The sequence below is a fragment of the Leptodactylus fuscus genome, chromosome 3 (genome assembly GCF_031893055.1).
Source record: "Leptodactylus fuscus isolate aLepFus1 chromosome 3, aLepFus1.hap2, whole genome shotgun sequence".
Taxonomy (NCBI): Eukaryota; Metazoa; Chordata; class Amphibia; order Anura; family Leptodactylidae; genus Leptodactylus; species Leptodactylus fuscus.
In genome coordinates this window covers 20,786,556-20,811,438 of record NC_134267.1, presented here as the reverse complement: position 1 = coordinate 20,811,438, position 24,883 = coordinate 20,786,556, and the positions used below count along the sequence as shown (strand labels likewise).

At 44.7% G+C, this 24,883-nt stretch overlaps 1 protein-coding gene and 1 pseudogene across 1 annotated transcript in view; one reads left to right on the top strand and one right to left on the bottom strand.

Moving 5' to 3' along the window:
• The window catches only part of DNAH14 (dynein axonemal heavy chain 14), a 121,132-nt gene that overhangs the window by 16,681 nt on the left and 79,568 nt on the right, over nucleotides 1-24,883 (top strand). The window contains exons 15-20 of the mRNA XM_075267083.1: nucleotides 735-898; nucleotides 2,412-2,759; nucleotides 15,440-15,781; nucleotides 16,635-17,037; nucleotides 17,123-17,313; nucleotides 20,109-20,354. Coding sequence (XP_075123184.1) covers nucleotides 735-898; nucleotides 2,412-2,759; nucleotides 15,440-15,781; nucleotides 16,635-17,037; nucleotides 17,123-17,313; nucleotides 20,109-20,354 — 1,694 coding nt within the window. The remainder of the gene's footprint in view (nucleotides 1-734; nucleotides 899-2,411; nucleotides 2,760-15,439; nucleotides 15,782-16,634; nucleotides 17,038-17,122; nucleotides 17,314-20,108; nucleotides 20,355-24,883) is intronic.
• Nucleotides 6,965-7,387, bottom strand: LOC142196876 (gamma-aminobutyric acid receptor-associated protein-like 2 pseudogene; annotated as a pseudogene).

Here is a 24,883-nt window from a genome sequence, read left to right as displayed (position 1 = left end):
TGTTATACTGCACACAAGCTCTGGACAAATGTGGCGCTGTTTTTAGAAGAAACAGCAATTTTTCTTATCCCTACGTTATTCCGGGCATTGTTCTGGTCTTCCACCCCAGTTTCCACCAGGAGCAGATGAAAGTTTTTGCCGTCCCCACTGTCTGCAGGCTGACCTAACAGGATCATTTCTATAAATGCCATTAGGGTGGGCAGTTTGAAAGCCCAAGGTGTGGAGTACCCCTCAGAGTGACCACAATAAGGACATCATGGCTGGTCATCAGGCAGGGACAATACATGTATGAGATGATAACCCGACCACAATAAGGACATCATGGCTGGTTATCAGGAGGACACTACATGTATGAGAAGATAACCCGACCACAATAAGGACATCATGGCTGGTTATCAGGAGGACACTACATGTATGAGAAGATAACCCGACCACAATAAGGACATCATGGCTGGTTATCAGGAGGACACTACATGTATGAGAAGATAACCCGACCACAATAAGGACATCATGGCTGGTTATCAGGAGGACACTACATGTATGAGAAGATAACCTGACCACAATAAGGACATCATGGCTGGTTATCAGGAGGACACTACATGTATGAGAAGATAACCCGACCACAATAACATAGGTTGTGGCTGTGATGTAGAAATTTTAGGTTGTAAAGTAGAAAACTGAAAAAAAAGAAAACTTGTAATATTTGCTGATATCTTTTCTTTGCTATGCTGTAGGTAAACTTTCGCCTCTCAGCGAGGATCCTTGTTTTTCCATATTCTTCCTTCAGCCGGCATGTGAGAGGAAATCTCTTCCTGATAGAAAGCCGAAGTGGAATCAGAAGAAAACCTGGCCCAACTGTGAGCTCCTTCTCGGAATGGATTCAGATTATCAGAGATGGGTATGTCACCCTTTTCCCCACCAGCCAGTAGACATGTAGACCTACCTTCCAACATTTTGTACAGATATGTATGATGTTCTTGAGGGTAGGGGTCATGAGGGTAAGGGGCCTCTATCTAGAAAAAGGTTGTAGTATGTTATAGGCTTGTTTACAGTCCTTTGAGAAAACATATAGGTAGTTTGAAGAACATATAGGGTTAAACATATTTCCACTACTTTGGTTCTTCATTTGTTGATCACTGTATAATAGATACCAGATGGTCTTTTGCATACGTCTCCTCCTCTGCACATGGTGTCAACTAATGTGTGTATAAGTTTCCTTTGTCTGACCAGATGCTTTTGTACTCGGGACTATTCGTTTGAAATTTATGCCCGCATCATACATTATGGCAAGTCTGATTGGAAGCGACGCCCTAAAGGCACCATTCCCATTGAATGACACCTAATGTTAAGTTGTAAAGTCTGTTACTATAAAATAAATGGATTGCCGGGAAATTGTTTAGAAGACGTCACACATGGCACAGAGTCTTGTGTCTGTTGTCTTCCTGGATGGAATATTTGTAAGAATTGTAAGCTCACAGTTTAGGGTTCATAACAGGTATTATTTTGGAGCTAAAACCTGAATGCTGTGGCTCAAAAACTGCAACAAAATTTGCTTGTGTTATTTCAGCCTTATGCAAACCCAATTTGCTATTGCAGTACATAGGAAGAATATTGGTAAACAGACATAGATATCAGCTGAAGTGATTGGTTTGTTCGTTACCTGATTGGTTGGTTAATTGGTTGCGAAAACACTTTCCATCCTATCCTGTAGCTTTTTAGGCTAAGAACACAAATCGGTAATCAAACATTGCCGAAAGTCATGTATCAGCAACCATTTGTGCTTCTGGAATCTGTAGCTGGAGACTAGCTTGGGGGCGTGGCTTAGCAAACTTTCTATTGCTACTGCAGACAGTGCAGAGGGGGAGGCTCCTGCTGCAGCCAGTTGTGTAACAGGCAGATGCAGCACAGTGAGAAAGTGAAGGGAGGACATGACATCATAATTTGAGATAAATTTGGATCAAAGGAAAGGAGGAGATGAACAAAGGAACAGTTAGGGTATTTCTTTGTGCATTTTTTGCACATTCATATGCATAGTGTTCTTTTAAAGGGAGTCCTTCTCCAGAACCCAGAATATCACCACAGCTCACCAGATATACAGTATTAGGTTAGATGATTTCTGGCTTACTCTATACGTTTCAATGGACAGGTGGCCAATTCCTTGAGACTTATGGAAAGAGTTGAGCAAGCAGTGGTCATAAATTACTCGGGTATGAATAACCCTTTAAGGTGTGGCCTGTTGGATGGGTGGAGTCTTAGGTTTCTTACAGTCCTCCCATCTGTGCCTATAGGCTCCTGGTACTGGGTGTGGTAGTATGCCCTAAATTTGCCTAAATCCCAGCTAGCCAAAAATAGTCCTCTGAATGTTTTGCTTGCATTCTTACATTATACACGGTTTCACTTACAATTTTTAGGTGAAAAGTATATTTTCTATCATGAAACGCTCCATGGAGGAGGTTGAGAGATACAGCGGCCACTTTATAAAGTTCTGCACAATGGTGGAAACAGCTGAGAGCATGAAGATGAAGATAAGCAGTGCCCAGGCCGAGCTGTCCCCGGAGGAATACAGAGGTATCCTGGCCATGGTCAGGGGGTTCATCCAGGAGTGTCAGCAGATGAACATAGAGAGGAGAGTCCTCAGCATCAAAGTGCGGAGTCTGGATTTCCAGACCGAGTGTCTACAGCATCTCCAGGCAGTCGTAGACATCATTCACACCTCCCTGCCAACTGTGGCTTACACCAAGAATATCCAGCTCTTGGAAGTAAGTGAACCCTTACCATATTATTTGTTATTTTCATCCCTAAAGTCCTTAGCTCCCCCTACTGGTGGCTGCAGGCAGAGGTATTTATTCTAACGGGGTTATTGCATCAAAAGAATTTATGATTTATGATTGATTTCTGGGGGCCACACCATTTGGACACCCACCAATCCTAGAGGGGAGTCTCGAATCGCATTCCAGAGGAGTTTGAGTGCACCACTGGTCACACATATGCACTCAATCTCCAGAAAGTATGTTTCTAAGAAGTCTTGTCTTACTGCGATCCATTCCAACTGGGGGTAGCAGTACAAGACTAATCCGTGGCCTCAGAGGTTACATGCCACACTACTGATGTTACCGGCATCCCTTGTGGATTTGCTTTTCCTAAAGACTTACTTATATTACGCATTAATGGCCATCGGTAATTATATGGAGAACTGACCTTTTCAGTTTCTTAAAATAGGAATTGAGACATTTACAGAATCTAAACTCCACCAGAACAGTAGAATGTAACGCCAAAGGCAGCAGAGACATCAGATCCTGCTGACCAGCCGACCTAAATAAACCATACACCGCATCTTGTTCTAGCCTCAACCAGGCAAGATCTGGTATCTGAGAGGGCAAATAAAATGTCACCAAGATGAAGAATATTAAACCAGCAACTCCTGAATGTAACAACTTTTTCCCCATAAAATCCTTTGCTTCCATTGCCAAGATATTCATTTATTTCACAATACGCAAATGAGCAATTTGGAGCACAAGGGGCGGCTCCATTGCTACAAACTGTTTTGCTCCATACTCCCTAATTGCCCTAATTTTTCATAGATTTGGGTGTTATATCCATCTCTACACAGACTCCAGATTATACATGTCAATGGAGAGGGGAGGTTAAAGCAGAGATGAGGGAGACAGAAGAAGAGGAACGGGCTTGGTTCTGGGGCTAAATAAGAACTTTCAGTTCAGCACAATCCAGTACTTCTCTATGTATGTCCTGCACGATCCTGTGGTTGTTTCTGAGTGAGAGAGATTTATAGGGCAGCTTCTTCTTTACTTACTGTTTACAGTGTATGGCAGCTAGTTTACACCTACCAGCTCAGAGAGAAGTGTAAGCTCTAGATATGGGCTAAAAAGTGGTATAATGGACAGAAATGTGTTATTCCTTGTGTACTCAGACAGCAGATGATCCTAAAAAGTCACCAGACACTGTGGCTATGAAGGATATACAGCTACATTCATAGTATAGTAGTATATAGTATATAACCTGTGCTCAAGTCTTTGTCCAGCAACACAGATTTCTCTTGTGAAGACAAAACTATTTAATATTCAAAGTAATACAAGAAATCATTTGTCTCTTTCATCAAGGGTCCGGCAATCTCCTCACAAGTGGGTAATTCTGTGTTACGCTAAATAAGTTGCGAGCTGTCTATGAGCGGCTCACATTTAATGAGAGAAAAAAGCGCTCAACATCTCCGCTAATTTGGCTGATTTGTGGCAGAGCGGAATATATTTAGTGTATTAACATATATTGTAGGGTGCTCGATAGACAGGGCTATGAATAATACATCCCGTACATAATCAAGGGCTGCCTGCAAGAATTCACAGTCTGTCTATACTTGTAGTAACTTTATTTGCAGCTCTTTCTACTTTAAAGAAGAACCCTCATCCCAATGTGGACAATGTTCCTCATAAGACTATGACTCCCATTCTTGTCTATACATATTTTCCATTTGCTGGATGAGGGAAATGCAACAGTGTCCAACTTTTCCTAAATTCTTAATATACAAGGATATATGTATTTTAATACTACCCTTATGTGCAAGACTATAACGATCATAACACTGCTCCTATGCTCAAGAATATAACTACCATAATACTCCTCCTATGTACAAGAATATAACTAAAAATAAATAGATAAGAAAAATAAGCATATAGCTCACCACCTCCAGTTAGCTTGATAAGTCCTTATAATTCCTGGGTGCACGATCCTGGCCTCTGACTAAGGCACTTAGTAGTTGAAGCATATAGAAAAGGATAGTAGGATCCGCTCGACCAGGTAAGTTAAAAAATAACTTTTAATCCGACATGGTTAAAAAACACACAAAAGTAAATAGATGTGAAATGACAAAAAGAAAGAAAAATGGTGATTAAAACCACATTCTGATAGCTCTAGCTGACACGTTACAAGACGCTGGGTCTCTTACTCATAGCTTTGCTATGCTAGTTATATTCTTGTACATAGGAGTAGTATTATAGTAGTTATATTCTTGTACATAGGGGTAGTATTATAGTAGTTATATTCTTGTACATAGGAGTAGTATTATAGTAGTTATATTCTTGTACATAGAACTACTTTAATACTACCTCCTATGTACAAGAATATAACTACTATAATACTACTCCTATGTACAAGAATATAACTACTATAATACTACCTCCTATGTACAAGAATATAACTATTATAATACTACCCCTATGTACAAGAATATAACTACTATAATACTACCTCCTATGTACAAGAATATAACTACTATAATACTACCCCTATGTACAAGAATATAACTACTATAATACTGCTCCTATGTACAAGAATATAACTACTATAATACTACTCCTATGTACAAGAATATAACTACTATAATACTGCTCCTATGTACAAGAATATAACTACTATAATACTGCTCCTATGTACAAGAATATAACTACTATAATACTGCTCCTATGTACAAGAATATAACTACTATAATACTACTCCTATGTACAAGAATATAACTACTATAATACTGCTCCTATGTACAAGAATATAACTACTATAATACTACTCCTATGTACAAGAATATAACTACTATAATACTGCCCCTATGTACAAGAATATAACTACTATAATACTACTCCTATGTACAAGAATATAACTACTATAATACTACCTCCTATATACAAGAATATAACTACTATAATACTGCTCCTATGTACAAGAATATAACTACTATAATACTGCCCCCTATGTACAAGAATATAACTACTATAATACTACTCCTATGTACAAGAATATAACTACTATAATACTGCTCCTATGTACAAGAATATAACTACTATAATACTGCCCCCTATGTACAAGAATATAACTACTATAATACTACTCCTATGTACAAGAATATAACTACTATAATACTACTCCTATGTACAAGAATATAACTACTATAATACTGCTCCTATGTACAAGAATATAACTACTATAATACTACTCCTATGTACAAGAATATAACTACTATAATACTACTCCTATGTACAAGAATATAACTACTATAATACTGCTCCTATGTACAAGAATATAACTACTATGATACTACTCCTATGTACAAGAATATAACTACTATAATACTACTCCTATGTACAAGAATATAACTACTATAATACTGCTCCTATGTACAAGAATATAACTACTATAATACTGCTCCTATGTACAAGAATATAACTACTATAATACTACCTCCTATATACAAGAATATAACTACTATAATACTGCTCCTATGTACAAGAATATAACTACTATAATACTGCCCCCTATGTACAAGAATATAACTACTATAATACTACTCCTATGTACAAGAATATAACTACTATAATACTGCTCCTATGTACAAGAATATAACTACTATAATACTGCCCCCTATGTACAAGAATATAACTACTATAATACTACTCCTATGTACAAGAATATAACTACTATAATACTACTCCTATGTACAAGAATATAACTACTATAATACTGCTCCTATGTACAAGAATATAACTACTATAATACTGCCCCCTATGTACAAGAATATAACTACTATAATACTACTCCTATGTACAAGAATATAACTACTATAATACTGCTCCTATGTACAAGAATATAACTATTATAATACTGCCCCCTATATACAAGAATATAACTATTATAATACTGCCCCCTATATACAAGAATATAACTACTATAATACTGCTCCTATGTACAAGAATATAACTACTATAATACTACCTCCTATGTACAGCATTTCATCATTTCACAACACATTGGTACGGTCTTTGGCAGGATTAGAGGGCTGTTCACATGGCACAAAAATAAATAACATTACATTACATTAAATAACTAGACTACGTTTTAGATGATGTTGAGGTCACTTTATGCATATTGGCGGTTTGTGGATATTATAAATGACGCCGGTGGTTTATATGGCACATTTGTCGCAAACCATGGATTGCCAGTGAACCATAAATGGATGCGAAGTTTTGTTGTCCTTTTCTCTGAACGTCTTCTCTCCGCTGTACGCCATGTACAAGAAGCCGTCTTCATCTTTCTCTTGCTCGTACAACTGTCCCATGGTCAGACCGGGCTGTGGCAGTGTCTTGTCTACAAAGAAGAAGATGGCTTTTCTTGAGGGCAGCTGGAGGCGTTTCCTGATGATCATTATAAACTGAGCCATGGTGATCTCAGAAAACACCAGGTATTTCCACTTGTCCATATCCACAATTTGTGAACCGTAGACTTTCTCCATGATTACTGGAACATATTCTGGATATGTGGCTCGAATTTTTGCCGATTCCTCGCATCTGTATTCCTGGGTGTGTTGCTCTTTAAACATCCACTTCATGTTACTTAGAGCTGGCCGCAACAACAACCGCAACTGTTGTGTCTAGAATGGAGTTGCACCTGGAAAGTATGATGTCATAGGCAGGGGTGGGGCCTGTTACCCTCCCTCTGATGTCACTACTGGAGATGAACACCTACCACTGCCTGAAGGGAAATCTATAAGGAGAGATCTCTCAATCATTATTGATCATAACATCATCTACGAATATTTGCAACAGGTATCTAACCTGTGATGGATCCCGAAGACCAAAATTAGTCAGTGTTAAAATCCAGATATTGTTCACCAGTGGTCAAAAGGAGGCGACAAAGAGTATAAGGAAGTGTAAATGGCTTCACAACCTGGTGTGGGAAAAATGTCCTCATCCTAAACATTGGCAAAACGAAAGAACTTACTATCGACCTCACTAGGTCCATACCCGAGTCCAGTTATCATTGGCGCGCAGGCCGTAGATACTGTTACGTATGTACCTAGACGTTCACTTGGACAATAGATTGGACAGGAAACTAATAGCTGACATAACCTTTAAGAAGGGAACCCTGGGGGGGCGTGGCTTGCGCATGGAGCTAGACGGCCGCGAGTAGATAGAGCTCCGTCCCGAGCCGGCCTAATTATCCTGCTCCCATCCTGCATTCCTGGTGCCCTGGACCTCCTGACTTCTGCTCCTTCCCTCCTGTGCTGGACCTTCCGTCCGGGGGCCTCCGTGGCAGCGCTCCTTCCCGGCAACGCGTCTGTGGGGTTTGCGGCCTGCTACCTCTCCACGAGGCTGTCGGCCATCTTCACCACTTCCGGTGCGGCGGAGCAGCGTATTCCTCCAGCCGCGGTCCGGGTCCTACGGCGGCACGTCTTCCAGCCTGCCGGCATACAGGCACAACAGGCTCCTGCTCTCCCTGAGACCCTGGCTGCCTTCGGTTCACCCGTCGGATCCTGCCTCCTGACGTCGGCTGGTGAGTGCGGCCTGTGTTGGGAACCAGCTTCTGCACTGCCCCCCTGCCTGCACTTGTACCGCTGCCCTTCCACTGGTGTCTCCCAGCCTGCTTGCCTTATGACCCTCAGCTAGCTCCTCCGGTCAGTCTGTTGGGGTCTGCTAATTGACTGCTTGATCTGCCTGCTGCCCGCCTGTGCCCCTACCTGCGGTACCTTGGTGTCCCATCCATCTCCTGCTCGCCTAGCCATCCTGCTACTTCTTTATTTCTGGTGTTCCTCCTGACCACTGGGTAGCCTATAATGGACTATCGCTTCTTTTTATATTGACTGCCTGGGTTTGCCTATACTTCCCGCGGTGACTTGCCCTTGCGAGCTGGTACTGTATAACCGCCACCATACCTACCTCCGCAGCACGCAAAAAAGGCGGCAGTAGACTCTCCCAGATGAGTCGCCCGCAGTCCACCTCTACCAATGACCGTCTACAGAGGTTTGCTAGATCTGCCACCCCCCCTGCCCCTGTCTCACCTGCTGCCTCTCCTTCTGGCTCTTCCATGGAGGATACTGAACCCACCCTGAAACAAGTGACTGCCCAGTTGCTGGAAGCGATCCAAGCCGGCACTTCCTCCCTGACTGGCAAAATTGAGGAGGTTAAGATTGACCTCGGTCTGCTTCGCCAAGATTTTCAAACTCTACGGGGCAGAGTGGGCGAGGTGGAAGATCGCATTTCCCAGGCTGAGGACTCTTTACAGCCCCTCCCTGCCAAAATACAGGAGTTGGAGCGGGCGGCAAACCTCTGGACGCAAAGAGCGGACGATTTGGAGAACAGACTGCGTCGCAACAACCTTCGTATCCTGGGTCTTCCGGAGCGGGCAGAGGGCGCTGACCCTCGTTCCTTTGTTGAAAAGTGGCTGCGTGATACTTTTCCGGACGCTCAGTTTTCATCGATCTTTGCGGTTGAGAGGGCCCATAGGGTCCCCGCCAAACCTCCTCCGCCCGGAGCACCTCCACGCCCTCTGCTGGCCCGACTGATCAACAGTACGGATCGTGATGCTACTTTGCGAGCTGCACGCCAGGCCGGGGAAATTAAGTTCAATGGAGCCACGGTGGCGATCTTCCCTGATTTCTCGGCTGCTCTTCAGAAGACCCGGGCATCCTTTGTGGCCGTCAAGAGACGATTGCGTGAGAAAGCTATCCAATATTCCATGGTATACCCGGCCCGGCTTCGTGTTGTTCACGGTGAACGCTCCTTTTTTTTTACTTCACCTAAGGATGCTGAGGACTGGTTATCCCTCCTTCCTGGATCTCCGCGACGTTGACCCTGCGTCCTGGTGGTGAGAGGTCCTTCTGGATCGTATGTATGGCCTTGTGTTTTGGACTTATTTTGCATCGAACTCTTTGACATATCTGTTATGTATCCTTTTGATTCCACTGCACGGGAGGACGTTTCACCATTTTGCTGATTTGCTTGGTCCAGGTGCCTAGGATGCTCCAATTGTTATGGCTCTGTATTTTCGGCTCTGCTACATGTTTGTGTCTAGCTTTACTGCGCTGATTTTCTTGAGAGAGTGCCTAGAACTACATCGGTATTGGGTGCACTTTCTCCCCCGTTGTTTGTAGCCGCAATGCTGGTATGTCCAGTATTCTAAGATTGTTTGCTCGATCTGTTGCACCCCCTGTGGGTGCGCTGTTGTGTTCTGTTTATGTTCTTATGTACTTTTTGATCTGCCACACGCTGTCTTGTCCTCGTGTCCTGATGTCCCCATCCTGTACTTATTGGGTAATAGATTGTCATGGCGTCCCTTAATATCCTCTCCTGGAATGTGAGGGGTATGGGTAACCCGCGTAAACGCTCCACTATCTTTTCCCAAATCCGACAGATTAACCCCCATATTTTGTGTTTCCAGGAGACCCACCTGGTGTCGGAAAACTCTGGTTGGCTGCGGAAACCATGGGTTCAATGGGCGGCTCACTCCATGCATACTTCCTTCTCCAGGGGGGTGTCTGTTTTGGTGCACCGTAGCCTGAGGTGGGAGCCGGGTGTGGTGGAGAGGGATCCTGAGGGGCGATATGTGTATGTTCAAGCATGGATTGACTCGACCTTGTATGTAATACTGGGTGTGTATTTGCCCCCTGCATCGGATCTTTCTGTGCTTCAAACAGCGGCCCAGTTTGTGTCCAGATTTCCTGGGGCAGTGGTTCTTTGTTTGGGTGACTTTAATAAAGTGATGAATGGTGCCCTGGACCGGTTTTATACTGGCTCAGATCCTCCGCCCTCCTCCCGTCCCACTCCCATGGCCAGGTTGGTCCAGGAGTTGGGATGGCGGGACCTGTGGAGGATGCTGTCTCCCGACTCTAGAGTCTTCTCCTGTCATTCAGCCCATAGACATGCCCTGTCCCGCATTGATTATGCCTTTGGGAATGTTAAAACGTGTTCTATCCTGCAGTCGGCATCTTATTTACCCAGGGCAGTTTCAGACCACTCTCCTTTACTAGTTACGTTAAATCATGGGGACACTGTTAGGACACACCAGAGCAGCCGCATACACCCCTTCTGGCTCAAATTGTTTTTGCCAAACGATAGGATACCCGATCAGTTGCAAGTTTTCCTGGAGGTTAACTCCCCGGCTGCCCCTCCACCCCTTCTCTGGGAGACCACCAAGGCATACCTCAGAGGCTGTATTAAATCCTCTATTTCTTTCATTAAGAGGGAATCCTCACAGCTGGAGACTAGCTTAGCTACTCAGTGTACCTCCTTAGAGGCGGCCTATGTTGCCAATCCAACTGATGAGACTAGATCCCAGTGGCTAAATGCTGGTAGACAGTATTTACATGTATTGCATGACAAAGCACGTAGATCCATGTTCTTTAATAAACAGAGATTCTTTGAACTGGGTAATCAATCGAGTAGTTTGCTAGCCCATTTGGTGCATCAGAATACGGCCTCCCCTGCCATTCTCCGTGTGCGTTCAGCCACGGGTGACATTATTTCTAATAGCCAGGGCATCCGTGATAGATTTCACCAGTATTATGGTGAGTTATATTGCTCCAAACTTGGGGCTAGTGATCAAGAGCTGTCTGTTTACCTGGACTCCATCCCCTTTCCCACCTTATCTGCTGAACAGCGTGCTTTTTTGGACTCCCCCTTCACGTTGGAGGAGTTGACGGAGGCGCTGTCCGGCATGGCAACGGGGAAATCTCCGGGCCCAGATGGCATTCCTGTAGAGGTGTATTCCCAGTATCGGGATATGCTTCTCCCCGTGCTGTTGGAATGTTTTAAGTCCGCCTTTGATGGCCGCAGTCTCCCGGCATCCTTTTATGATGCTACCATTATATTGCTGCTTAAACCAGACAAGGACCCGCTGGATTGCGGCTCATATAGACCTATTAGCCTGTTGAATATTGATTACAAGCTTTTGGCCAAAATGCTGGCCAATAGGCTTAATACGGTAGTCCTTGATTTGATCCATCCGGACCAAACTGGATTTATGCCGGGAAAATCCACATCTGATAATCTCCGGCGCGTCCAGGTGGTGACCCAGATTGGTTCGGTCTCTCCTGAGGATTGGGCGATTGCTTCCTTAGACGCAACCAAAGCCTTTGACTCGGTCGAATGGCCCTTCCTCTTGGGTTCCTTGCGTAGATTTGGATTTGGTGATGGCTTCATTACTTGGGTATCCCTTTTGTATCACTCTCCCAGAGCAGCGCTATCCATTAATGGTTCGCTGTCCTCGTATTTTTCATTGGGTAGAGGCACGCGACAGGGCTGTCCACTTTCGCCGCTGCTGTTTGCCTTAGCTATAGAGCCCCTGGCCATACTTCTTCGGAGGGATCCTGTTTATCAGGGAATAATTATTGGTCCCCGAGAGGAAAGAGTCGCGCTTTATGCCGACGACCTCCTCCTTTTTTTGAATCAACCCTCTATATCATTGCCCCGTGCCATGGAGCTAATAGAGATATTTGGCACTTACTCAGGTTTGCGCACTAACTGGGCCAAATCTTCTTATATGCGTATTGGTCGTGCCTCAGCGGCAGTGGAGGGGGGAGTGATGTGTGGGCTGCCAGTAGTCTCCTCTTGCAAATACCTTGGCATAGTGCTCTCTAGAGACCATAACCGGTTCCTAGATCTGAATGTATTCCCACTCCTTCCCCATTTTAGAATTAAGTTTCACACATGGGCTGCGCTGCCTCTGTCGGTGGCGGGTCGGATCAATTTAATTAAAATGATTGTCTTGCCCAAGTGCTTATACGTGTTGAGCCACTCAGCTGTACTTGTGCCTCTCCGATTCTTTAAGCAGCTAGACTCCCTAATGATATCCTTTGTGTGGGGCCATTCCAGATCCAAATTGAAATTGTCTGCTCTCCAGAGACCGAAACAGCTTGGTGGTGCATCTCTTCCCGACCTGTTCCTCTACTATTTAGCTAGCCAACTTCGATTTCTCAAATCTTGGCTTTCCCCGGAGCCTCTACGAGGCCCTGAGGCGCATTTGGCTCATCACCTGGAATTGCGTATCCTATGGCCGGTGTTGGACCACCCTCAGCTGTTCAGAGGCAAGCTCTTACCCTTACATGCTTTGGCGGCGCGGGTCTGGAAACAGGCCCGGGCAGTATCGTCCTATTCTGACGCACCTGCGGAGACCCCCCTGTGGGATAATCCTAGCTTACCCGACCTTTACAAGTTGCCCGATGCTCAATCCTGGTCTCGTTATGGGGTGTCCTTTCTGTCGGATTTATATGTGCAGGGAGTCTTCGTCACATTTGATTCTCTGCAGGTATCCCATGAGATTCCCCGCCATCAATTCTTCCGATTCCTCCAAATACGCCATGCCCTTTCCTCTATATTCCCTACCCAGCCTAGTGCTATTTCTGTGTATCCACTGATTGGTGTGCTACGCTCTCAGGGCCCAGGAGGTCTGATTTCGGTCCTTTACGAGCATCTGATTCACGCGAAAGTGTCCCTGATCGAGGCCCCGGCCCTGTCCCGCTGGCGCACCAATATTCCTGAGCTAATAGATGAGACGTTTCAGGACATTTTGGAATCTCCCCTGTATGTTTCGCCCTCAGCTAACAATAAGCTGATCCAAATTTTCATTTTGCATCAGTGCTACTTGACCCCTGCCCGTCTTTACAAGATGGGTCGATTGCCGGGCCCGAACTGCCTTCGGTGTCCGCATCCTCGAGCGGACTTCTGGCACATGATGTGGACCTGTTCAGTTGTGCAGACCTTCTGGAGAGGGGTGGTTGATCTCCTGATAGACGTCCTCGATCGCCCTGTCCCGTTTTCCCCTGAAGTTTGTTTATTTGGTGTATTGGATGAGGAGTTGTGGCAGCATCACACCCGGATTTTTCTTCGGGAATGTCTGTTCTATGCCAGGAAGGCCATCGCCCTGCGGTGGATGGCCCCGCGCCCCCCATCAGTATCTCAATGGCGGAGGCTGGTCAATTCTATTCTTCCATTTAACCAGATTATATATAAAGGTAGGGGCTGCCCCCAAAAATTCACCAAGGTGTGGGGAGCATGGTGTGATTCTCCTAATACCCAACACTCTGCCTCCTCGATGCGCTCAGCACTAGGCGCCTTCACATAGTAAGATGGTTACCCACCGGATGATGCTGTACTCCCCCTTGTCTGGACTGCTTTACTCTCTGTTCCGTCTTTTGTAGGCGGGGTGGGTTTAGCCTGGGTCGGGATGGCGGTGTGGTGGATCTTTGTTTGTTTAGACTTTTTTCCTTTTCATTGTATTTTATTTTGTATGTTTTGATTATGTGTACTCCTGAGTGTATTGTTTCATTGTTACATCTTTTTCAATAAAACGAGTTTAAAAAAAGAAGGGAACCCTAGGCTATACTTCCTAAGATGACTTCGATCGTTTGGGATTAAGGATGACCAGCTTGAGCTATTCTACCAACCTACGATGACCAGGGGCCTATTCTAAGGGGCCGTTGTTTGTGGGGGAAATGTTAGGAAGAGTGACTCCGAAACAATAGGTAAATTAATCAAATGGGCGCTCTCCGTCACCTCAACAGATAAGACAACCCTCAAGAAGATACTAGCCACCACTGGAAAACCGCTGCACCCTCTATACAAGGTCCCCTCCGATCAGAAGATCTCGTTCAGCAATAGATTCTGCCAAGGGTAGGAAAGAAAGGCTAAAAAAGTCCTTCATTCCCGCTGTGATCCCGCTCTACAACAGCACAAACACCAAAAGAGACGGGTACCTTTCGAGTCTGTCCAGATGATAATGTCCTAACACAAGTCTGTCACTAGGTCCCCTAGAAAATCTTCAAGCTCCCCCCGCCCCTTTTGGGTAGGAGTTCTTTGAGTATTGTTTTGGTTAATACTGGCAATGCATTCACTTATGAATGACACTAAAGCTGGTGGAATCTGAAATTTCTCCACATGGATTATTAAAGTATTATTATTATCCTTTGGAAAGGCCATGAATATTTGTTTGGTGGGGGCCCCAACTTCTAGGACCCCCTCCTATCAGTGCAATAAATCAAGGGCCTTTTTGTTATGTTATAGGCGTGCCTGGTATTAAGCTGCAGTGATCAGCCATGTTTTCAGAGCCATGTGTAGGTAAACCATGAAGCAGAGACCATGTATGTAGGGGTTTTGACCCCAGCAACCAATTATTGATACCGTATCCTAAGGACGGACCATTGTTGGGTGGCATTAGAAGTGTGCAACCTGGGAAGTTACTCGAGGTGCATGTAATGTCATTACGGAAAGGAGAACTGGTCCTGATGGCCTGAGTACTGGAGCATGCACATCTGATATGTATTTTTGCACCCTATAGTGTTTTTTTAAGACCTGTAACATTATATTATTGGTGCACTATATAGTGTGGTTACTTGTGCACTCTAGTATTATTTGGACACTATATAGTGTGGTTACTTGTGCACTGTATCATATTATTTGTGCACTATATAGTATGGTTACTTGTGCACTCTAGTATTATTTGTGCACTATATAGGATGGTTACTTGTGCACTATTGGGCCACTATATGGGAAGGGGATAGCAATAAACGGACTGCACAGGCTCCATCAAACCTTACCCTGGGCAACTGCTGGAAAACCCCTTTAAGAGGTTAAATATCACCCAGTTTGATATCCTTATTCTCTTTCAGGTCATACACAAATCTCTACAAAGACTGAATGGGGAGCTGACCCACGTGGAGGAGTTTGTGGAGCACCTGACATTTCTCGGACAAGTATCTTCAGAGCTGCCATCCCTGGAGCGACAATACAGCACAGTCATCCAGCTGTACTCTGTCGCCAAAGACTACAGCATAAATATTCCTTCAGAAGAAACCGCGCTCTATCAAAGTCTTATTCCCAGCTTCCAGCAGCTGAAATCAGCGGTTCTGTTCTGTGAAGCTAAAAAGGATGAAGACATTGTTCGATTCAGCGGGGATTTGGACAAGTACATCTCAAACCTGCACTTTCACTTAATGGAGTTCAAGATCAAAGTAGGTTTTTCCTCTTACTCCCGCGTTTCTGTGTCTTCTGCTTCTCAGCGTGGCGCTAGTTTTGCATGTGAGTTCTTTTTCACAAATCTGAAGCTTTCTCCTTAAGCAGATTATAGCTGCGGAGCCTAAGTAGGATAATCAAGTCTAACAAATATATCCCGAGCAGACTGCAAAAAGTTACCGCCAAAGTTATCAGGCTTACATTGGGAAGTGGGGCCTGTAGTGAGTGGTCTGTCTAAAATGGTGGCCAACCATGACTACATGTCACAGCATGATGGGAGTTGCAGTTTTATAACAACTCGAAAGCCACTGGTTTCAGATCCAACATTTGGTTTTAGATATCCTTATAATGGTTGAAGTCATGTTTATCCTCTAGCAGCAACTACCACTAGAGGGAGCTCACTGCATATGGTGTTCTATAGCTGCCACGGAACTCAATAATAAATGTCTTCATTGAGCTCCCTCTAGTGGTGGCTGTAGGCAGCTGGAATTGTATCATGTAGCTTTAGGAAAGGGAGTGTAAAAAGCTACGTAAACTGTAAAGTTACATAAATGCAGTAGCCATGGAGTTAGAATAAGCAGACAAGAAGCTGAACCTTCCATGAACTGAGAAAAGCAGATGCAGCAAAAACACTCTAAAAAGCTGCAAAAAAAGCTAAAAAGTTAAATAAATGGAGTATAAGGCAAATGTAGAATTCTTCAATTTGTGTGTCCAAATTTCCTCGTAAATTAAAATCAAAGGGCAGCTCCACTTTGGGTCATGTTTGTCACATTGTTTGAGGTTTCTACACTATTGTACTAGATGAAAGTCGCCATGATTCGGATGAAACTGTGACTATTTACATATTACTAGGTGAAGAACCCAATACTCCTAGAAGCCGACACATTTCCACTGGAAGCCAGTGAAGTCATCGCCAACCTTTTAGATGAATTTGAGGTCATCGCCAACAAGGCTCGATGTTACTCCAGCTATCAGGAGCGGTTTGGTAGCTCGATGACTCACATGAAGGCCAGGTTGGTGGATGTCCTAATGTTACAGAAGAGTGCCGCAAACGCCATCACCACCGAGACGCTCAACGCCGAGCTCTCTGAAATTGAATGTGACTTGAGTTTGAGGAAACTTCTTTGGGAGGCCAAAGAGGAATGGGCGAGATTGTCCACAGAGTGGAGACAGACGTCATTCGAGAACCTCAATGTGGATTTCATTCAGCGAGATGTCAATAGGTTCAACCATACCCTGTTTATGCTCGAGAAAGGTAACATTATATTATAGATCATAAGAAATAAGATTATTCTGACTGCCCATCCTCAAAATTTTTCAATTTTTGTAATTTTTTTTAGGATTGCCACCAAATGACGTTGTGACGGGTTTAAAACAATCCATCACAAGTTTTAAACAAAGTTTACCCATTGTGGTAGCTTTACGGAATCCCTCTCTTCAGGCCAGGCATTGGGACACCATACACTTCACTATTGGCCGGATGATAACCAAAGACAAGAATTTCACCTTGGGAAACCTTCTGGAACTTAGGGTAAGTGTTGTGGATGTTTGGATACCAAAAAAGATGTATCTGTAGCAACTTGATTAGAATTTCCTAATAAGGTGTTTGAAAGTTTGTTTTTTTACTAAGACAAGCAACCCTTTAAGTCGGAGAACCTGGCAGTAAGGTCTCTTCTCTGCACCACCAATGGTAAAACGAAGCATTGCATTACCCTCAATGGAATATACCAGCTAGCTTTGCAATTCGTGAAGATGCCAGATCCCCAAGACCAACTACATCATTGTCTTGAATAGCTGTTCATCTCATGACTAGAGATGGGTGAACTGCACGATTTTTGTAAAAAGTATAATAAGTGGAAGGTGCAGAAACATAATAAACTCTTATACTGACCTTTCCTAACTTCTTCTGGGCTACTTTGTGGTGTCCAGCACTCCCTCGAGGTCCTCCTATTGCCAGCTTTCTCATGCCCGAGGGATGGCCATGACTTGTGATTGGGACTCAGTTGTCATATGGGGTGTGCCAACATCTTGATTAGAGATGAGCGAACACTAAAGTGTCCGAGGTTCGAAATTCGATTCGAACAGCCGCACACTGTTCGACTGTTCGAACGGATTTCAAACCCCATTATAGTCTATGGGGGGAAATGCTCGTTTCAGGGGTAGGCAACATTCGATAAAATCATACTTACCAAGTCCACGAGTGACGGTCGGGCTGGATTCTGCTTGAAGTCTTCTCCCGGCGCAGGGTCCCTGCGTCCTCTTCCGGGTGGAATTCACTCTGCCTAGACATCCGGCCTAGGCAGAGCCGACTGCGCATGTGCGTGTATGTGCGTGCATGCCCTCGCATGCGCAGTCGGCTCTGCCTAGGCTGGATACCTAGGCAGAGTGAATTCCACCTGGAAGAAGACGAGGGAACGCAGCGCGGAGAAGACTTTGGAAAGGTAAGAGAAGAACCAGCGTTGATTGACCGACTGTATAGCATTCTGCCAATCAACGCTGGTTCTGCATCGAACATTAAACTTCAAACAGCTAGTAGAGTTCGATCGAGTACGAGTATTTCGAATACCGTAGTATTCGATCGAACACCTACTCAATCGAACAGTACTCGCTCATCTCTAATCTTGATATTTTAACACAAATGTTATGGCGTGGTTGCACCCTACACCCAATCACAGGCCCCAGGTTCCTGTGATGTCACCCAGTTGGCCGTATGAATGTAGAAAACCACCAAAGAGGACCCCAAGGGAGCCCAGAAGAGTAGGAGGGAAGGTGAGTACAAGTGTTTGTTATGTTTCCACACCTCCCCTGACTCTTCAACTTACTATGTGTTGGGGTCTGAACAGACCCCAGAGTATAATTGTGATTCATGGATAACAAGCCCAAAATTTGCTGCACACGTTTAGGCCACACCCATTATATGCACCATTTCCATCGTAGTCGTTGCAGAATACTCATAAACACGAGCAGGTTCTTCAAATTCTGAGGCTGACAATTTGGGAATTCATTACTATTCCTCATACAAGACGTGCAGGATTGCTCATGACATGGCTGCTTTTAGCATTCGTCACAGATCTCCTTAGCTAATTACTCATTTCTTGCTCATGGTACAGACTGAGGCCGCTGAGATTATTCTTCATTTATAATACAGAGATATCCTGATTTTTTTGTGCCGGTTATTACCAGGCCAATAATTATTCCAGTTTTGCTCGTCTTTCTGTATTTGGAGACTTTTGTGGAAAATAAGCCCAGAATGAAAAATAGATTATTACATTTCACATCTCAAGCCTCGTGTAGCCTCGGGCCAGAGTCTCCGAATTAGTGTCCGTTATCCCCACAAGCTTACTTTTATTTTATTGCAATAACTTCTGCTAGGGACATTATTCTTGGGGGAAAAAGTTCATAAATCATCAGAGTTGAGGATACATATTTTGTTGGAACAGAAATTCATAACCTGCAGTAAGTAGATCCTTATTTTCACTATCCTAATGTTTAATATGCTCCTCTGGGGTGGGGCTTGTAAAGGGGCGGAGTAACTTTTACTACCCTTATTGTGTGTGTTTTATCTTTTACTTTGATTGGTGTTGTGTTTGGCTGACTGCTGAACACTTATAGAACTCCTGGTTGTCAGAAAACAGAGTTTTCCCGACACCTAGTTGGGAGGAGGAGCTTGGTATCAGTGTAAGACCTGGCAGAGCCTGACTGTGATAGGGGGGCAGTGTTGTCGTGCCAAGAATGACACTCTAGCACTCCCATAAGGAAGATTCAGGTGAAGCCTATAATAGTAAGTGGTGACCAGAAGATGGAAGAGTATGACTTTGACCTCATGGGTGGTATAAGGTTTCTGGTATCCGTGCATTGATAGTAGCAGGTCCGAATCAGACCCGTAAGATATGCAAAAAGCTGTGTGAAGGTCAGCAGAGGCTGTAAACATCTTGACTTTGACCTATGAACCAGGAAGATTTTTTTCCTAGGAGGACAGGGAGTTAAAAGAGAGGTCCTTAAAGTGACTGTTCAGTCACAAGCGTAACATTAATATGTAGGCCAGTACCTGTAGATGTCACTTCCCTGCTATTCATTTTCCTCAGAGTTTGCTCCTTGACTGCTTTTTAACTCCGCCCCATAAGGACCGAGCTGTGATCCATGACTACAGTGTATCCAGTGTTTAAAGGGAGTCTCGGCCACGCCCCCTGTCATCAATTGGTTCAGCCCAAGAAGATCTTATGGAAAGAGCTGGAGACCAAATCTAACCACCTACTGTATGGTATCTGAACACTCCGGCTTATGTTAGAGGCATGACCACTATTAACTCTTTATTTTACCTCTCAGATATTTCAGCACAAAGATAAAATCATTGACATCTCTACGACGGCGACCAATGAGGCAACTCTGGAGGCAATGCTGAATAAAGTCGTCAGTCTGTGGAGTAAGACGGACTTCAGGTTAACTGTGCACAAGTCTGAACTTTCCGAAATCCTGATTATAGCCACGGCGGAGGATTTAATGGCTCAGCTGGAGGAATGCCAGGTTATCCTCTCCACAGTGAAGGGCTCACGCTACTGCGCACCCATTAAGGTAACATTTGGTTCTGAAATTTAGGAAGAAAAGATTATGTAATTATAAGAAGAATATTTCTCATTCTGTTCTGCATGTCCCTTTCAGGTTCTTAAAGGGGCGCTAAATGTAAAAAATAAACTAGCACCAAAAGAACACCCATAGTGTGTGTGTCCCAGGAAGCATGTCTACCCCTTCGTTCCCTAGACCAGATCAATTCATGTTCAAGGGAGCAACCCCTAGAGGGCAGCAAACAGAGGCACTGTTTCCTTATTTTCATCTTGGGAGACTGATTTGCATATTTTTCCCATAATCCCCCAGTTGAGCTGAAATGGCTTTTTGTAAGACTCCACACGCCTGAGATGGTGGTCTCTCCTCGAGGAGTGACATTATCCCCATAACCATATATCTGGAAGGAATCCTCCATCTTTACTTGCTTCTAAGTGGTCATTGGGTTGTCAGGAGTCAGACCCGCCATGATCCAATCGATGTAGGATCTTTCCCTACGGTGAAAAAAAAAATCAAAATGTCTGGGCCAATTTTCACTGTTTCACCTACCCCAAAAATTTTTTACAAAATGCAATCAAAACATCAGAAAATTCCCAAAATGTTATCAATAAAAACCACACCTTGCCCCACCAAAAAAGACGCCTTCTATAACACTGTACGCAGAAATATAAAAAAGTTACAAGTGAATATGGGGGCTCAAAGAAATTTTTGTATTTTTTTTTTTTTTTGAATGATTGGATTTTTGTAAAGTTGATAAAATATAACAAAGACAAAATAAATTTGGTAACGCCGTCATTGTAACAATCCGAAGGTTATAGGTAACGTAGCAGCTGTCGCCGGGCCCCTAATGCATACCTGCCAACTTTTGAAGAACTGAAAGAGGGACAAAATGTGCACATAGCGCGCTGCTGCAAATTTAGCCCCGCCCACTTTTGTGTTGACTCCGCCCATTCTCATTAATTTTTCAATTATATGACCCCCTCTATCTTTCCCCCAGTTTCATATACACCCTTCATCTGCCCCCAGTTTCATGTCCCCCCTCCATCTCTGCCCCCAGTTACATGTCCCCTCCATCTCTGTCCCCAGATTCATGTCCCCCCCATTTCTGCCCACAGTTTCATGTCCCCCATCTCTGCCCCCAGATTCATGTCCCCTCCATCTCTGCCCCCAGATTCATGTCCCCCTTCCATCTCTGCCCCCAGATTCATGTCCCCTCCATCTCTGCCCCCAGATTCATGTCCCCTCCATCTCTGCCCCCAGATTCATGTCCCCTCCATCTCTGCCCCAGATTCATGTCCCCTCCATCTCTTCCCCCAGATTCATGTCTCCACATCTCTGCCCCCAGATTCATGTCCCCCCATCTCTGCCCCCAGATTAATATCCCTCCATCTCTGCCCTCAGATTCATGTCCCCTCTATCTCTGCCCCCAGATTCATGTCCCCCCCATCTCTGCCCCCAGATTCATGTCCCCCCCATCTCTGCCCCCAGATTCATGTCCTCTCCATCTCTGCCCCCAGATTCATGTCCCCCCATCTCTGCCCCCAGATTCATGTTCTCTCCATCTCTGCCCCCAGATTCATGTCCCCTCCATCTCTGCCCCCAGATTCATGTCCCCTCCATCTCTGCCCCCAGATTCATGTCCCCTCCATCTCTGCCCCCAGATTCATGTCCCCTCCATCTCTGCCCCCATATTCATGTCCCTCCATCTCTGCCCCCAGATTCATGTCCCCTCCATCTCTGCCCCCAGTGTCATGCCATCCTCTCCTTCATCTGCCCCCAGTTACATGTTCCACCTCAGTGTACACATTACAGTTACCTTCTCCTCGCTCCCGCGCCGCTCTCTCCGCGCCTCTCTCTCTCGCACACAGTTGTAGGCGCGATGTGACGTCATCACATCGCATCTACACAGCCAGCAGCCGGTGTGCAGCGGCGAAGCAAGGAGCTGAGCTGTGACAGCTCCTTGCTTTAGCCGCGTATGTGTTCAACTCAGATCTGCGTCCTCTGGACGCAGATCTGAGTTGAAATCGGGACATACCTCCCTCCAACCGGGACTGCGGGACACGTCACCGAAATCGTGAATGTCCCGCGGAAATCGGGTTGGTTGGGAGGTTTGCTAATGTCCTGGGCCCTGTGGCAGCTGCTACCACGGTAGTTACGCCTCACATTCCAAGGCTTCATCCACTTGTATGTGCTCAAATAGATTAAAAAAATTTATAGCGCTCGGCAGACTTTAATTATTTTTCTTCTTTATGTAATTTTTTTACTTTTTTTTTTGGTAACTAAGCATCTGAGGATTACTGCTTACAGAGAGCTTTTGTGAGAACATTTTGCATCCGTCCTACGCACTCTTTACACCTGCACGGCCATTTTGGGACATATTTGCTATTAATGAGGCTTTTAATGTAACACATAAAATGATTTTATAATTATGGTTTTACCTCACTCAGGAATTGCAGCTTTTTCCACCAATAATGCAGAAAATGAGATGTTCTCCGGGGGACATTAGTGGTTATATCCTTAATACCATGAGAGTAATCTCTGCTAATGAGTAATTAGTGCGCCGGTTATAAAACACAAATATAACTCTTATTACCTCTAGAAATACACAGGACTGTATAACAAGGAATTCTAGTCACATCACAGCTTACTTTCTGACTGTTTATATTACTGCTTTATGGAGGCAGCCATTTTGCCTGAGTTAGTTAACAGTATTTTTAGATATGTCACATGGGCGATAGAAACAATAGTCTGGGGATGTTCATTGAGACCTATGGAGGTAACTGCAAGGAAGGGATAGAGAGGACCCTGCAGCTACTGTACAGTTGCACAGTTCTCCCTATGACTGGGCAAAGCAATCTAGTAGCACTTTTCCCAGTGATTAAAGGAATTGTCACTAGAATCAGCATATCACCCCAGTCCTGCAGATAGATAGGTTACTGTCACCAGACCCCAGCATATCACCCCAGCCCTACAGATAGATAGGTTAGTGTCACCAGAGCCAACATATCACCCCAGCCCTGCAGATAGATAGGTTAGTGTCACCAGACCCAGCATATCACCCCAGCCCTGCAGATAGATAGGTTACTGTCACCAGACCCAGCATATCACCCCAGCCCTGCAGATAGATAGGTTAGTGTCACCAGACCCAGCATATCACCCCAGCCCTGCAGATAGATAGGTTAGTGTCACCAGATCCAGCATATCACCCCAGGTCTGCAGATAGATAGGTTAGTGTCACCAGACCCAGCATATCACCCCAGTCCTGCAGATAGATAGGTTAGTGTCACCAGACCCAGCATATCACCCCAGCCCTGCAGATAGATAGGTTACTGTCACCAGAACCAGCATATCACCCCAGCCCTGCAGATAGATAGGTTACTGTCACCAGAACCAGCATATCACCCCAGCCCTGCAGATAGATAGGTTACTGTCACCAGAACCAGCATATCACCCCAGTCCTGCAGATAGATAGGTTACTGTCACCAGACCCAGCATATCACCCCAGTCCTGCAGATAGATAGGTTACTGTCACCAGACCCAGCATATCACCCCAGCCCTGCAGATAGATAGGTTACTGTCACCAGAACCAGCATATCACCCCAGCCCTGCAGATAGATAGGTTACTGTCACCAGAACCAGCATATCACCCCAGTCCTGCAGATAGATAGGTTACTGTCACCAGACCCAGCATATCACCCCAGTCCTGCAGATAGATAGGTTACTGTCACCAGACCCAGCATATCACCCCAGTCCTGCAGATAGATAGGTTACTGTCACCAGACCCAGCATATCACCCCAGCCCTGCAGATAGATAGGTTACTGTCACCAGAACCAGCATATCACCCCAGTCCTGCAGATAGATAGGTTACTGTCACCAGACCCAGCATATCACCCCAGCCCTGCAGATAGATAGGTTCAGGTCAGCTGAATCAAACAGTCTTTATTCCCTGTGAATCGCTTCCTCCATTGCTTTTATGTTAAAATGAAAACAAGTTCTTTGGTGCTGTCATTGTTACAGAGAACTAATTTTCATATTAACAGTAACTGCGATATTTTTGCAAAGGAGGCAGTGATTCACAAGGAGGAAACACTGTTTGATTCAGGTGACCCTAACCTGTTTATCTGCAGGGCTTTAGAGGTTCTCCACTTTGGACAGTCCCTACTTGTTAGAAGGGTCTTTTGGTAATGAACTGTTTACAATGTGTCTCCTTGCAGAGACCCTCATCGATCAGCTGTCATTTGTAGGTAAACTTAGCAGTGAGTGTGATTAGTTCTCCTGCAGCGCCACCACAGGGGACATAAAGCATTACATGGTGTCTATTCTTATCTAAGGGTTATCTGTGTAGTGCAGGACAGGACAGGTCCTCCAGATCAGGGGATACTCTTTATAACTGCTTTTTGGTCTGGAGAGGATCTTGAATCTTGAGGACGCCTCCTTTCTATTAACTCAGGGTTCCTAATAGTGTTTGGCAATGATTTTTCTAAACTAGTAAACCATTTTAAGCAGAAATCTCAAAGTTTCTGTTCTCTTAAGACTGACG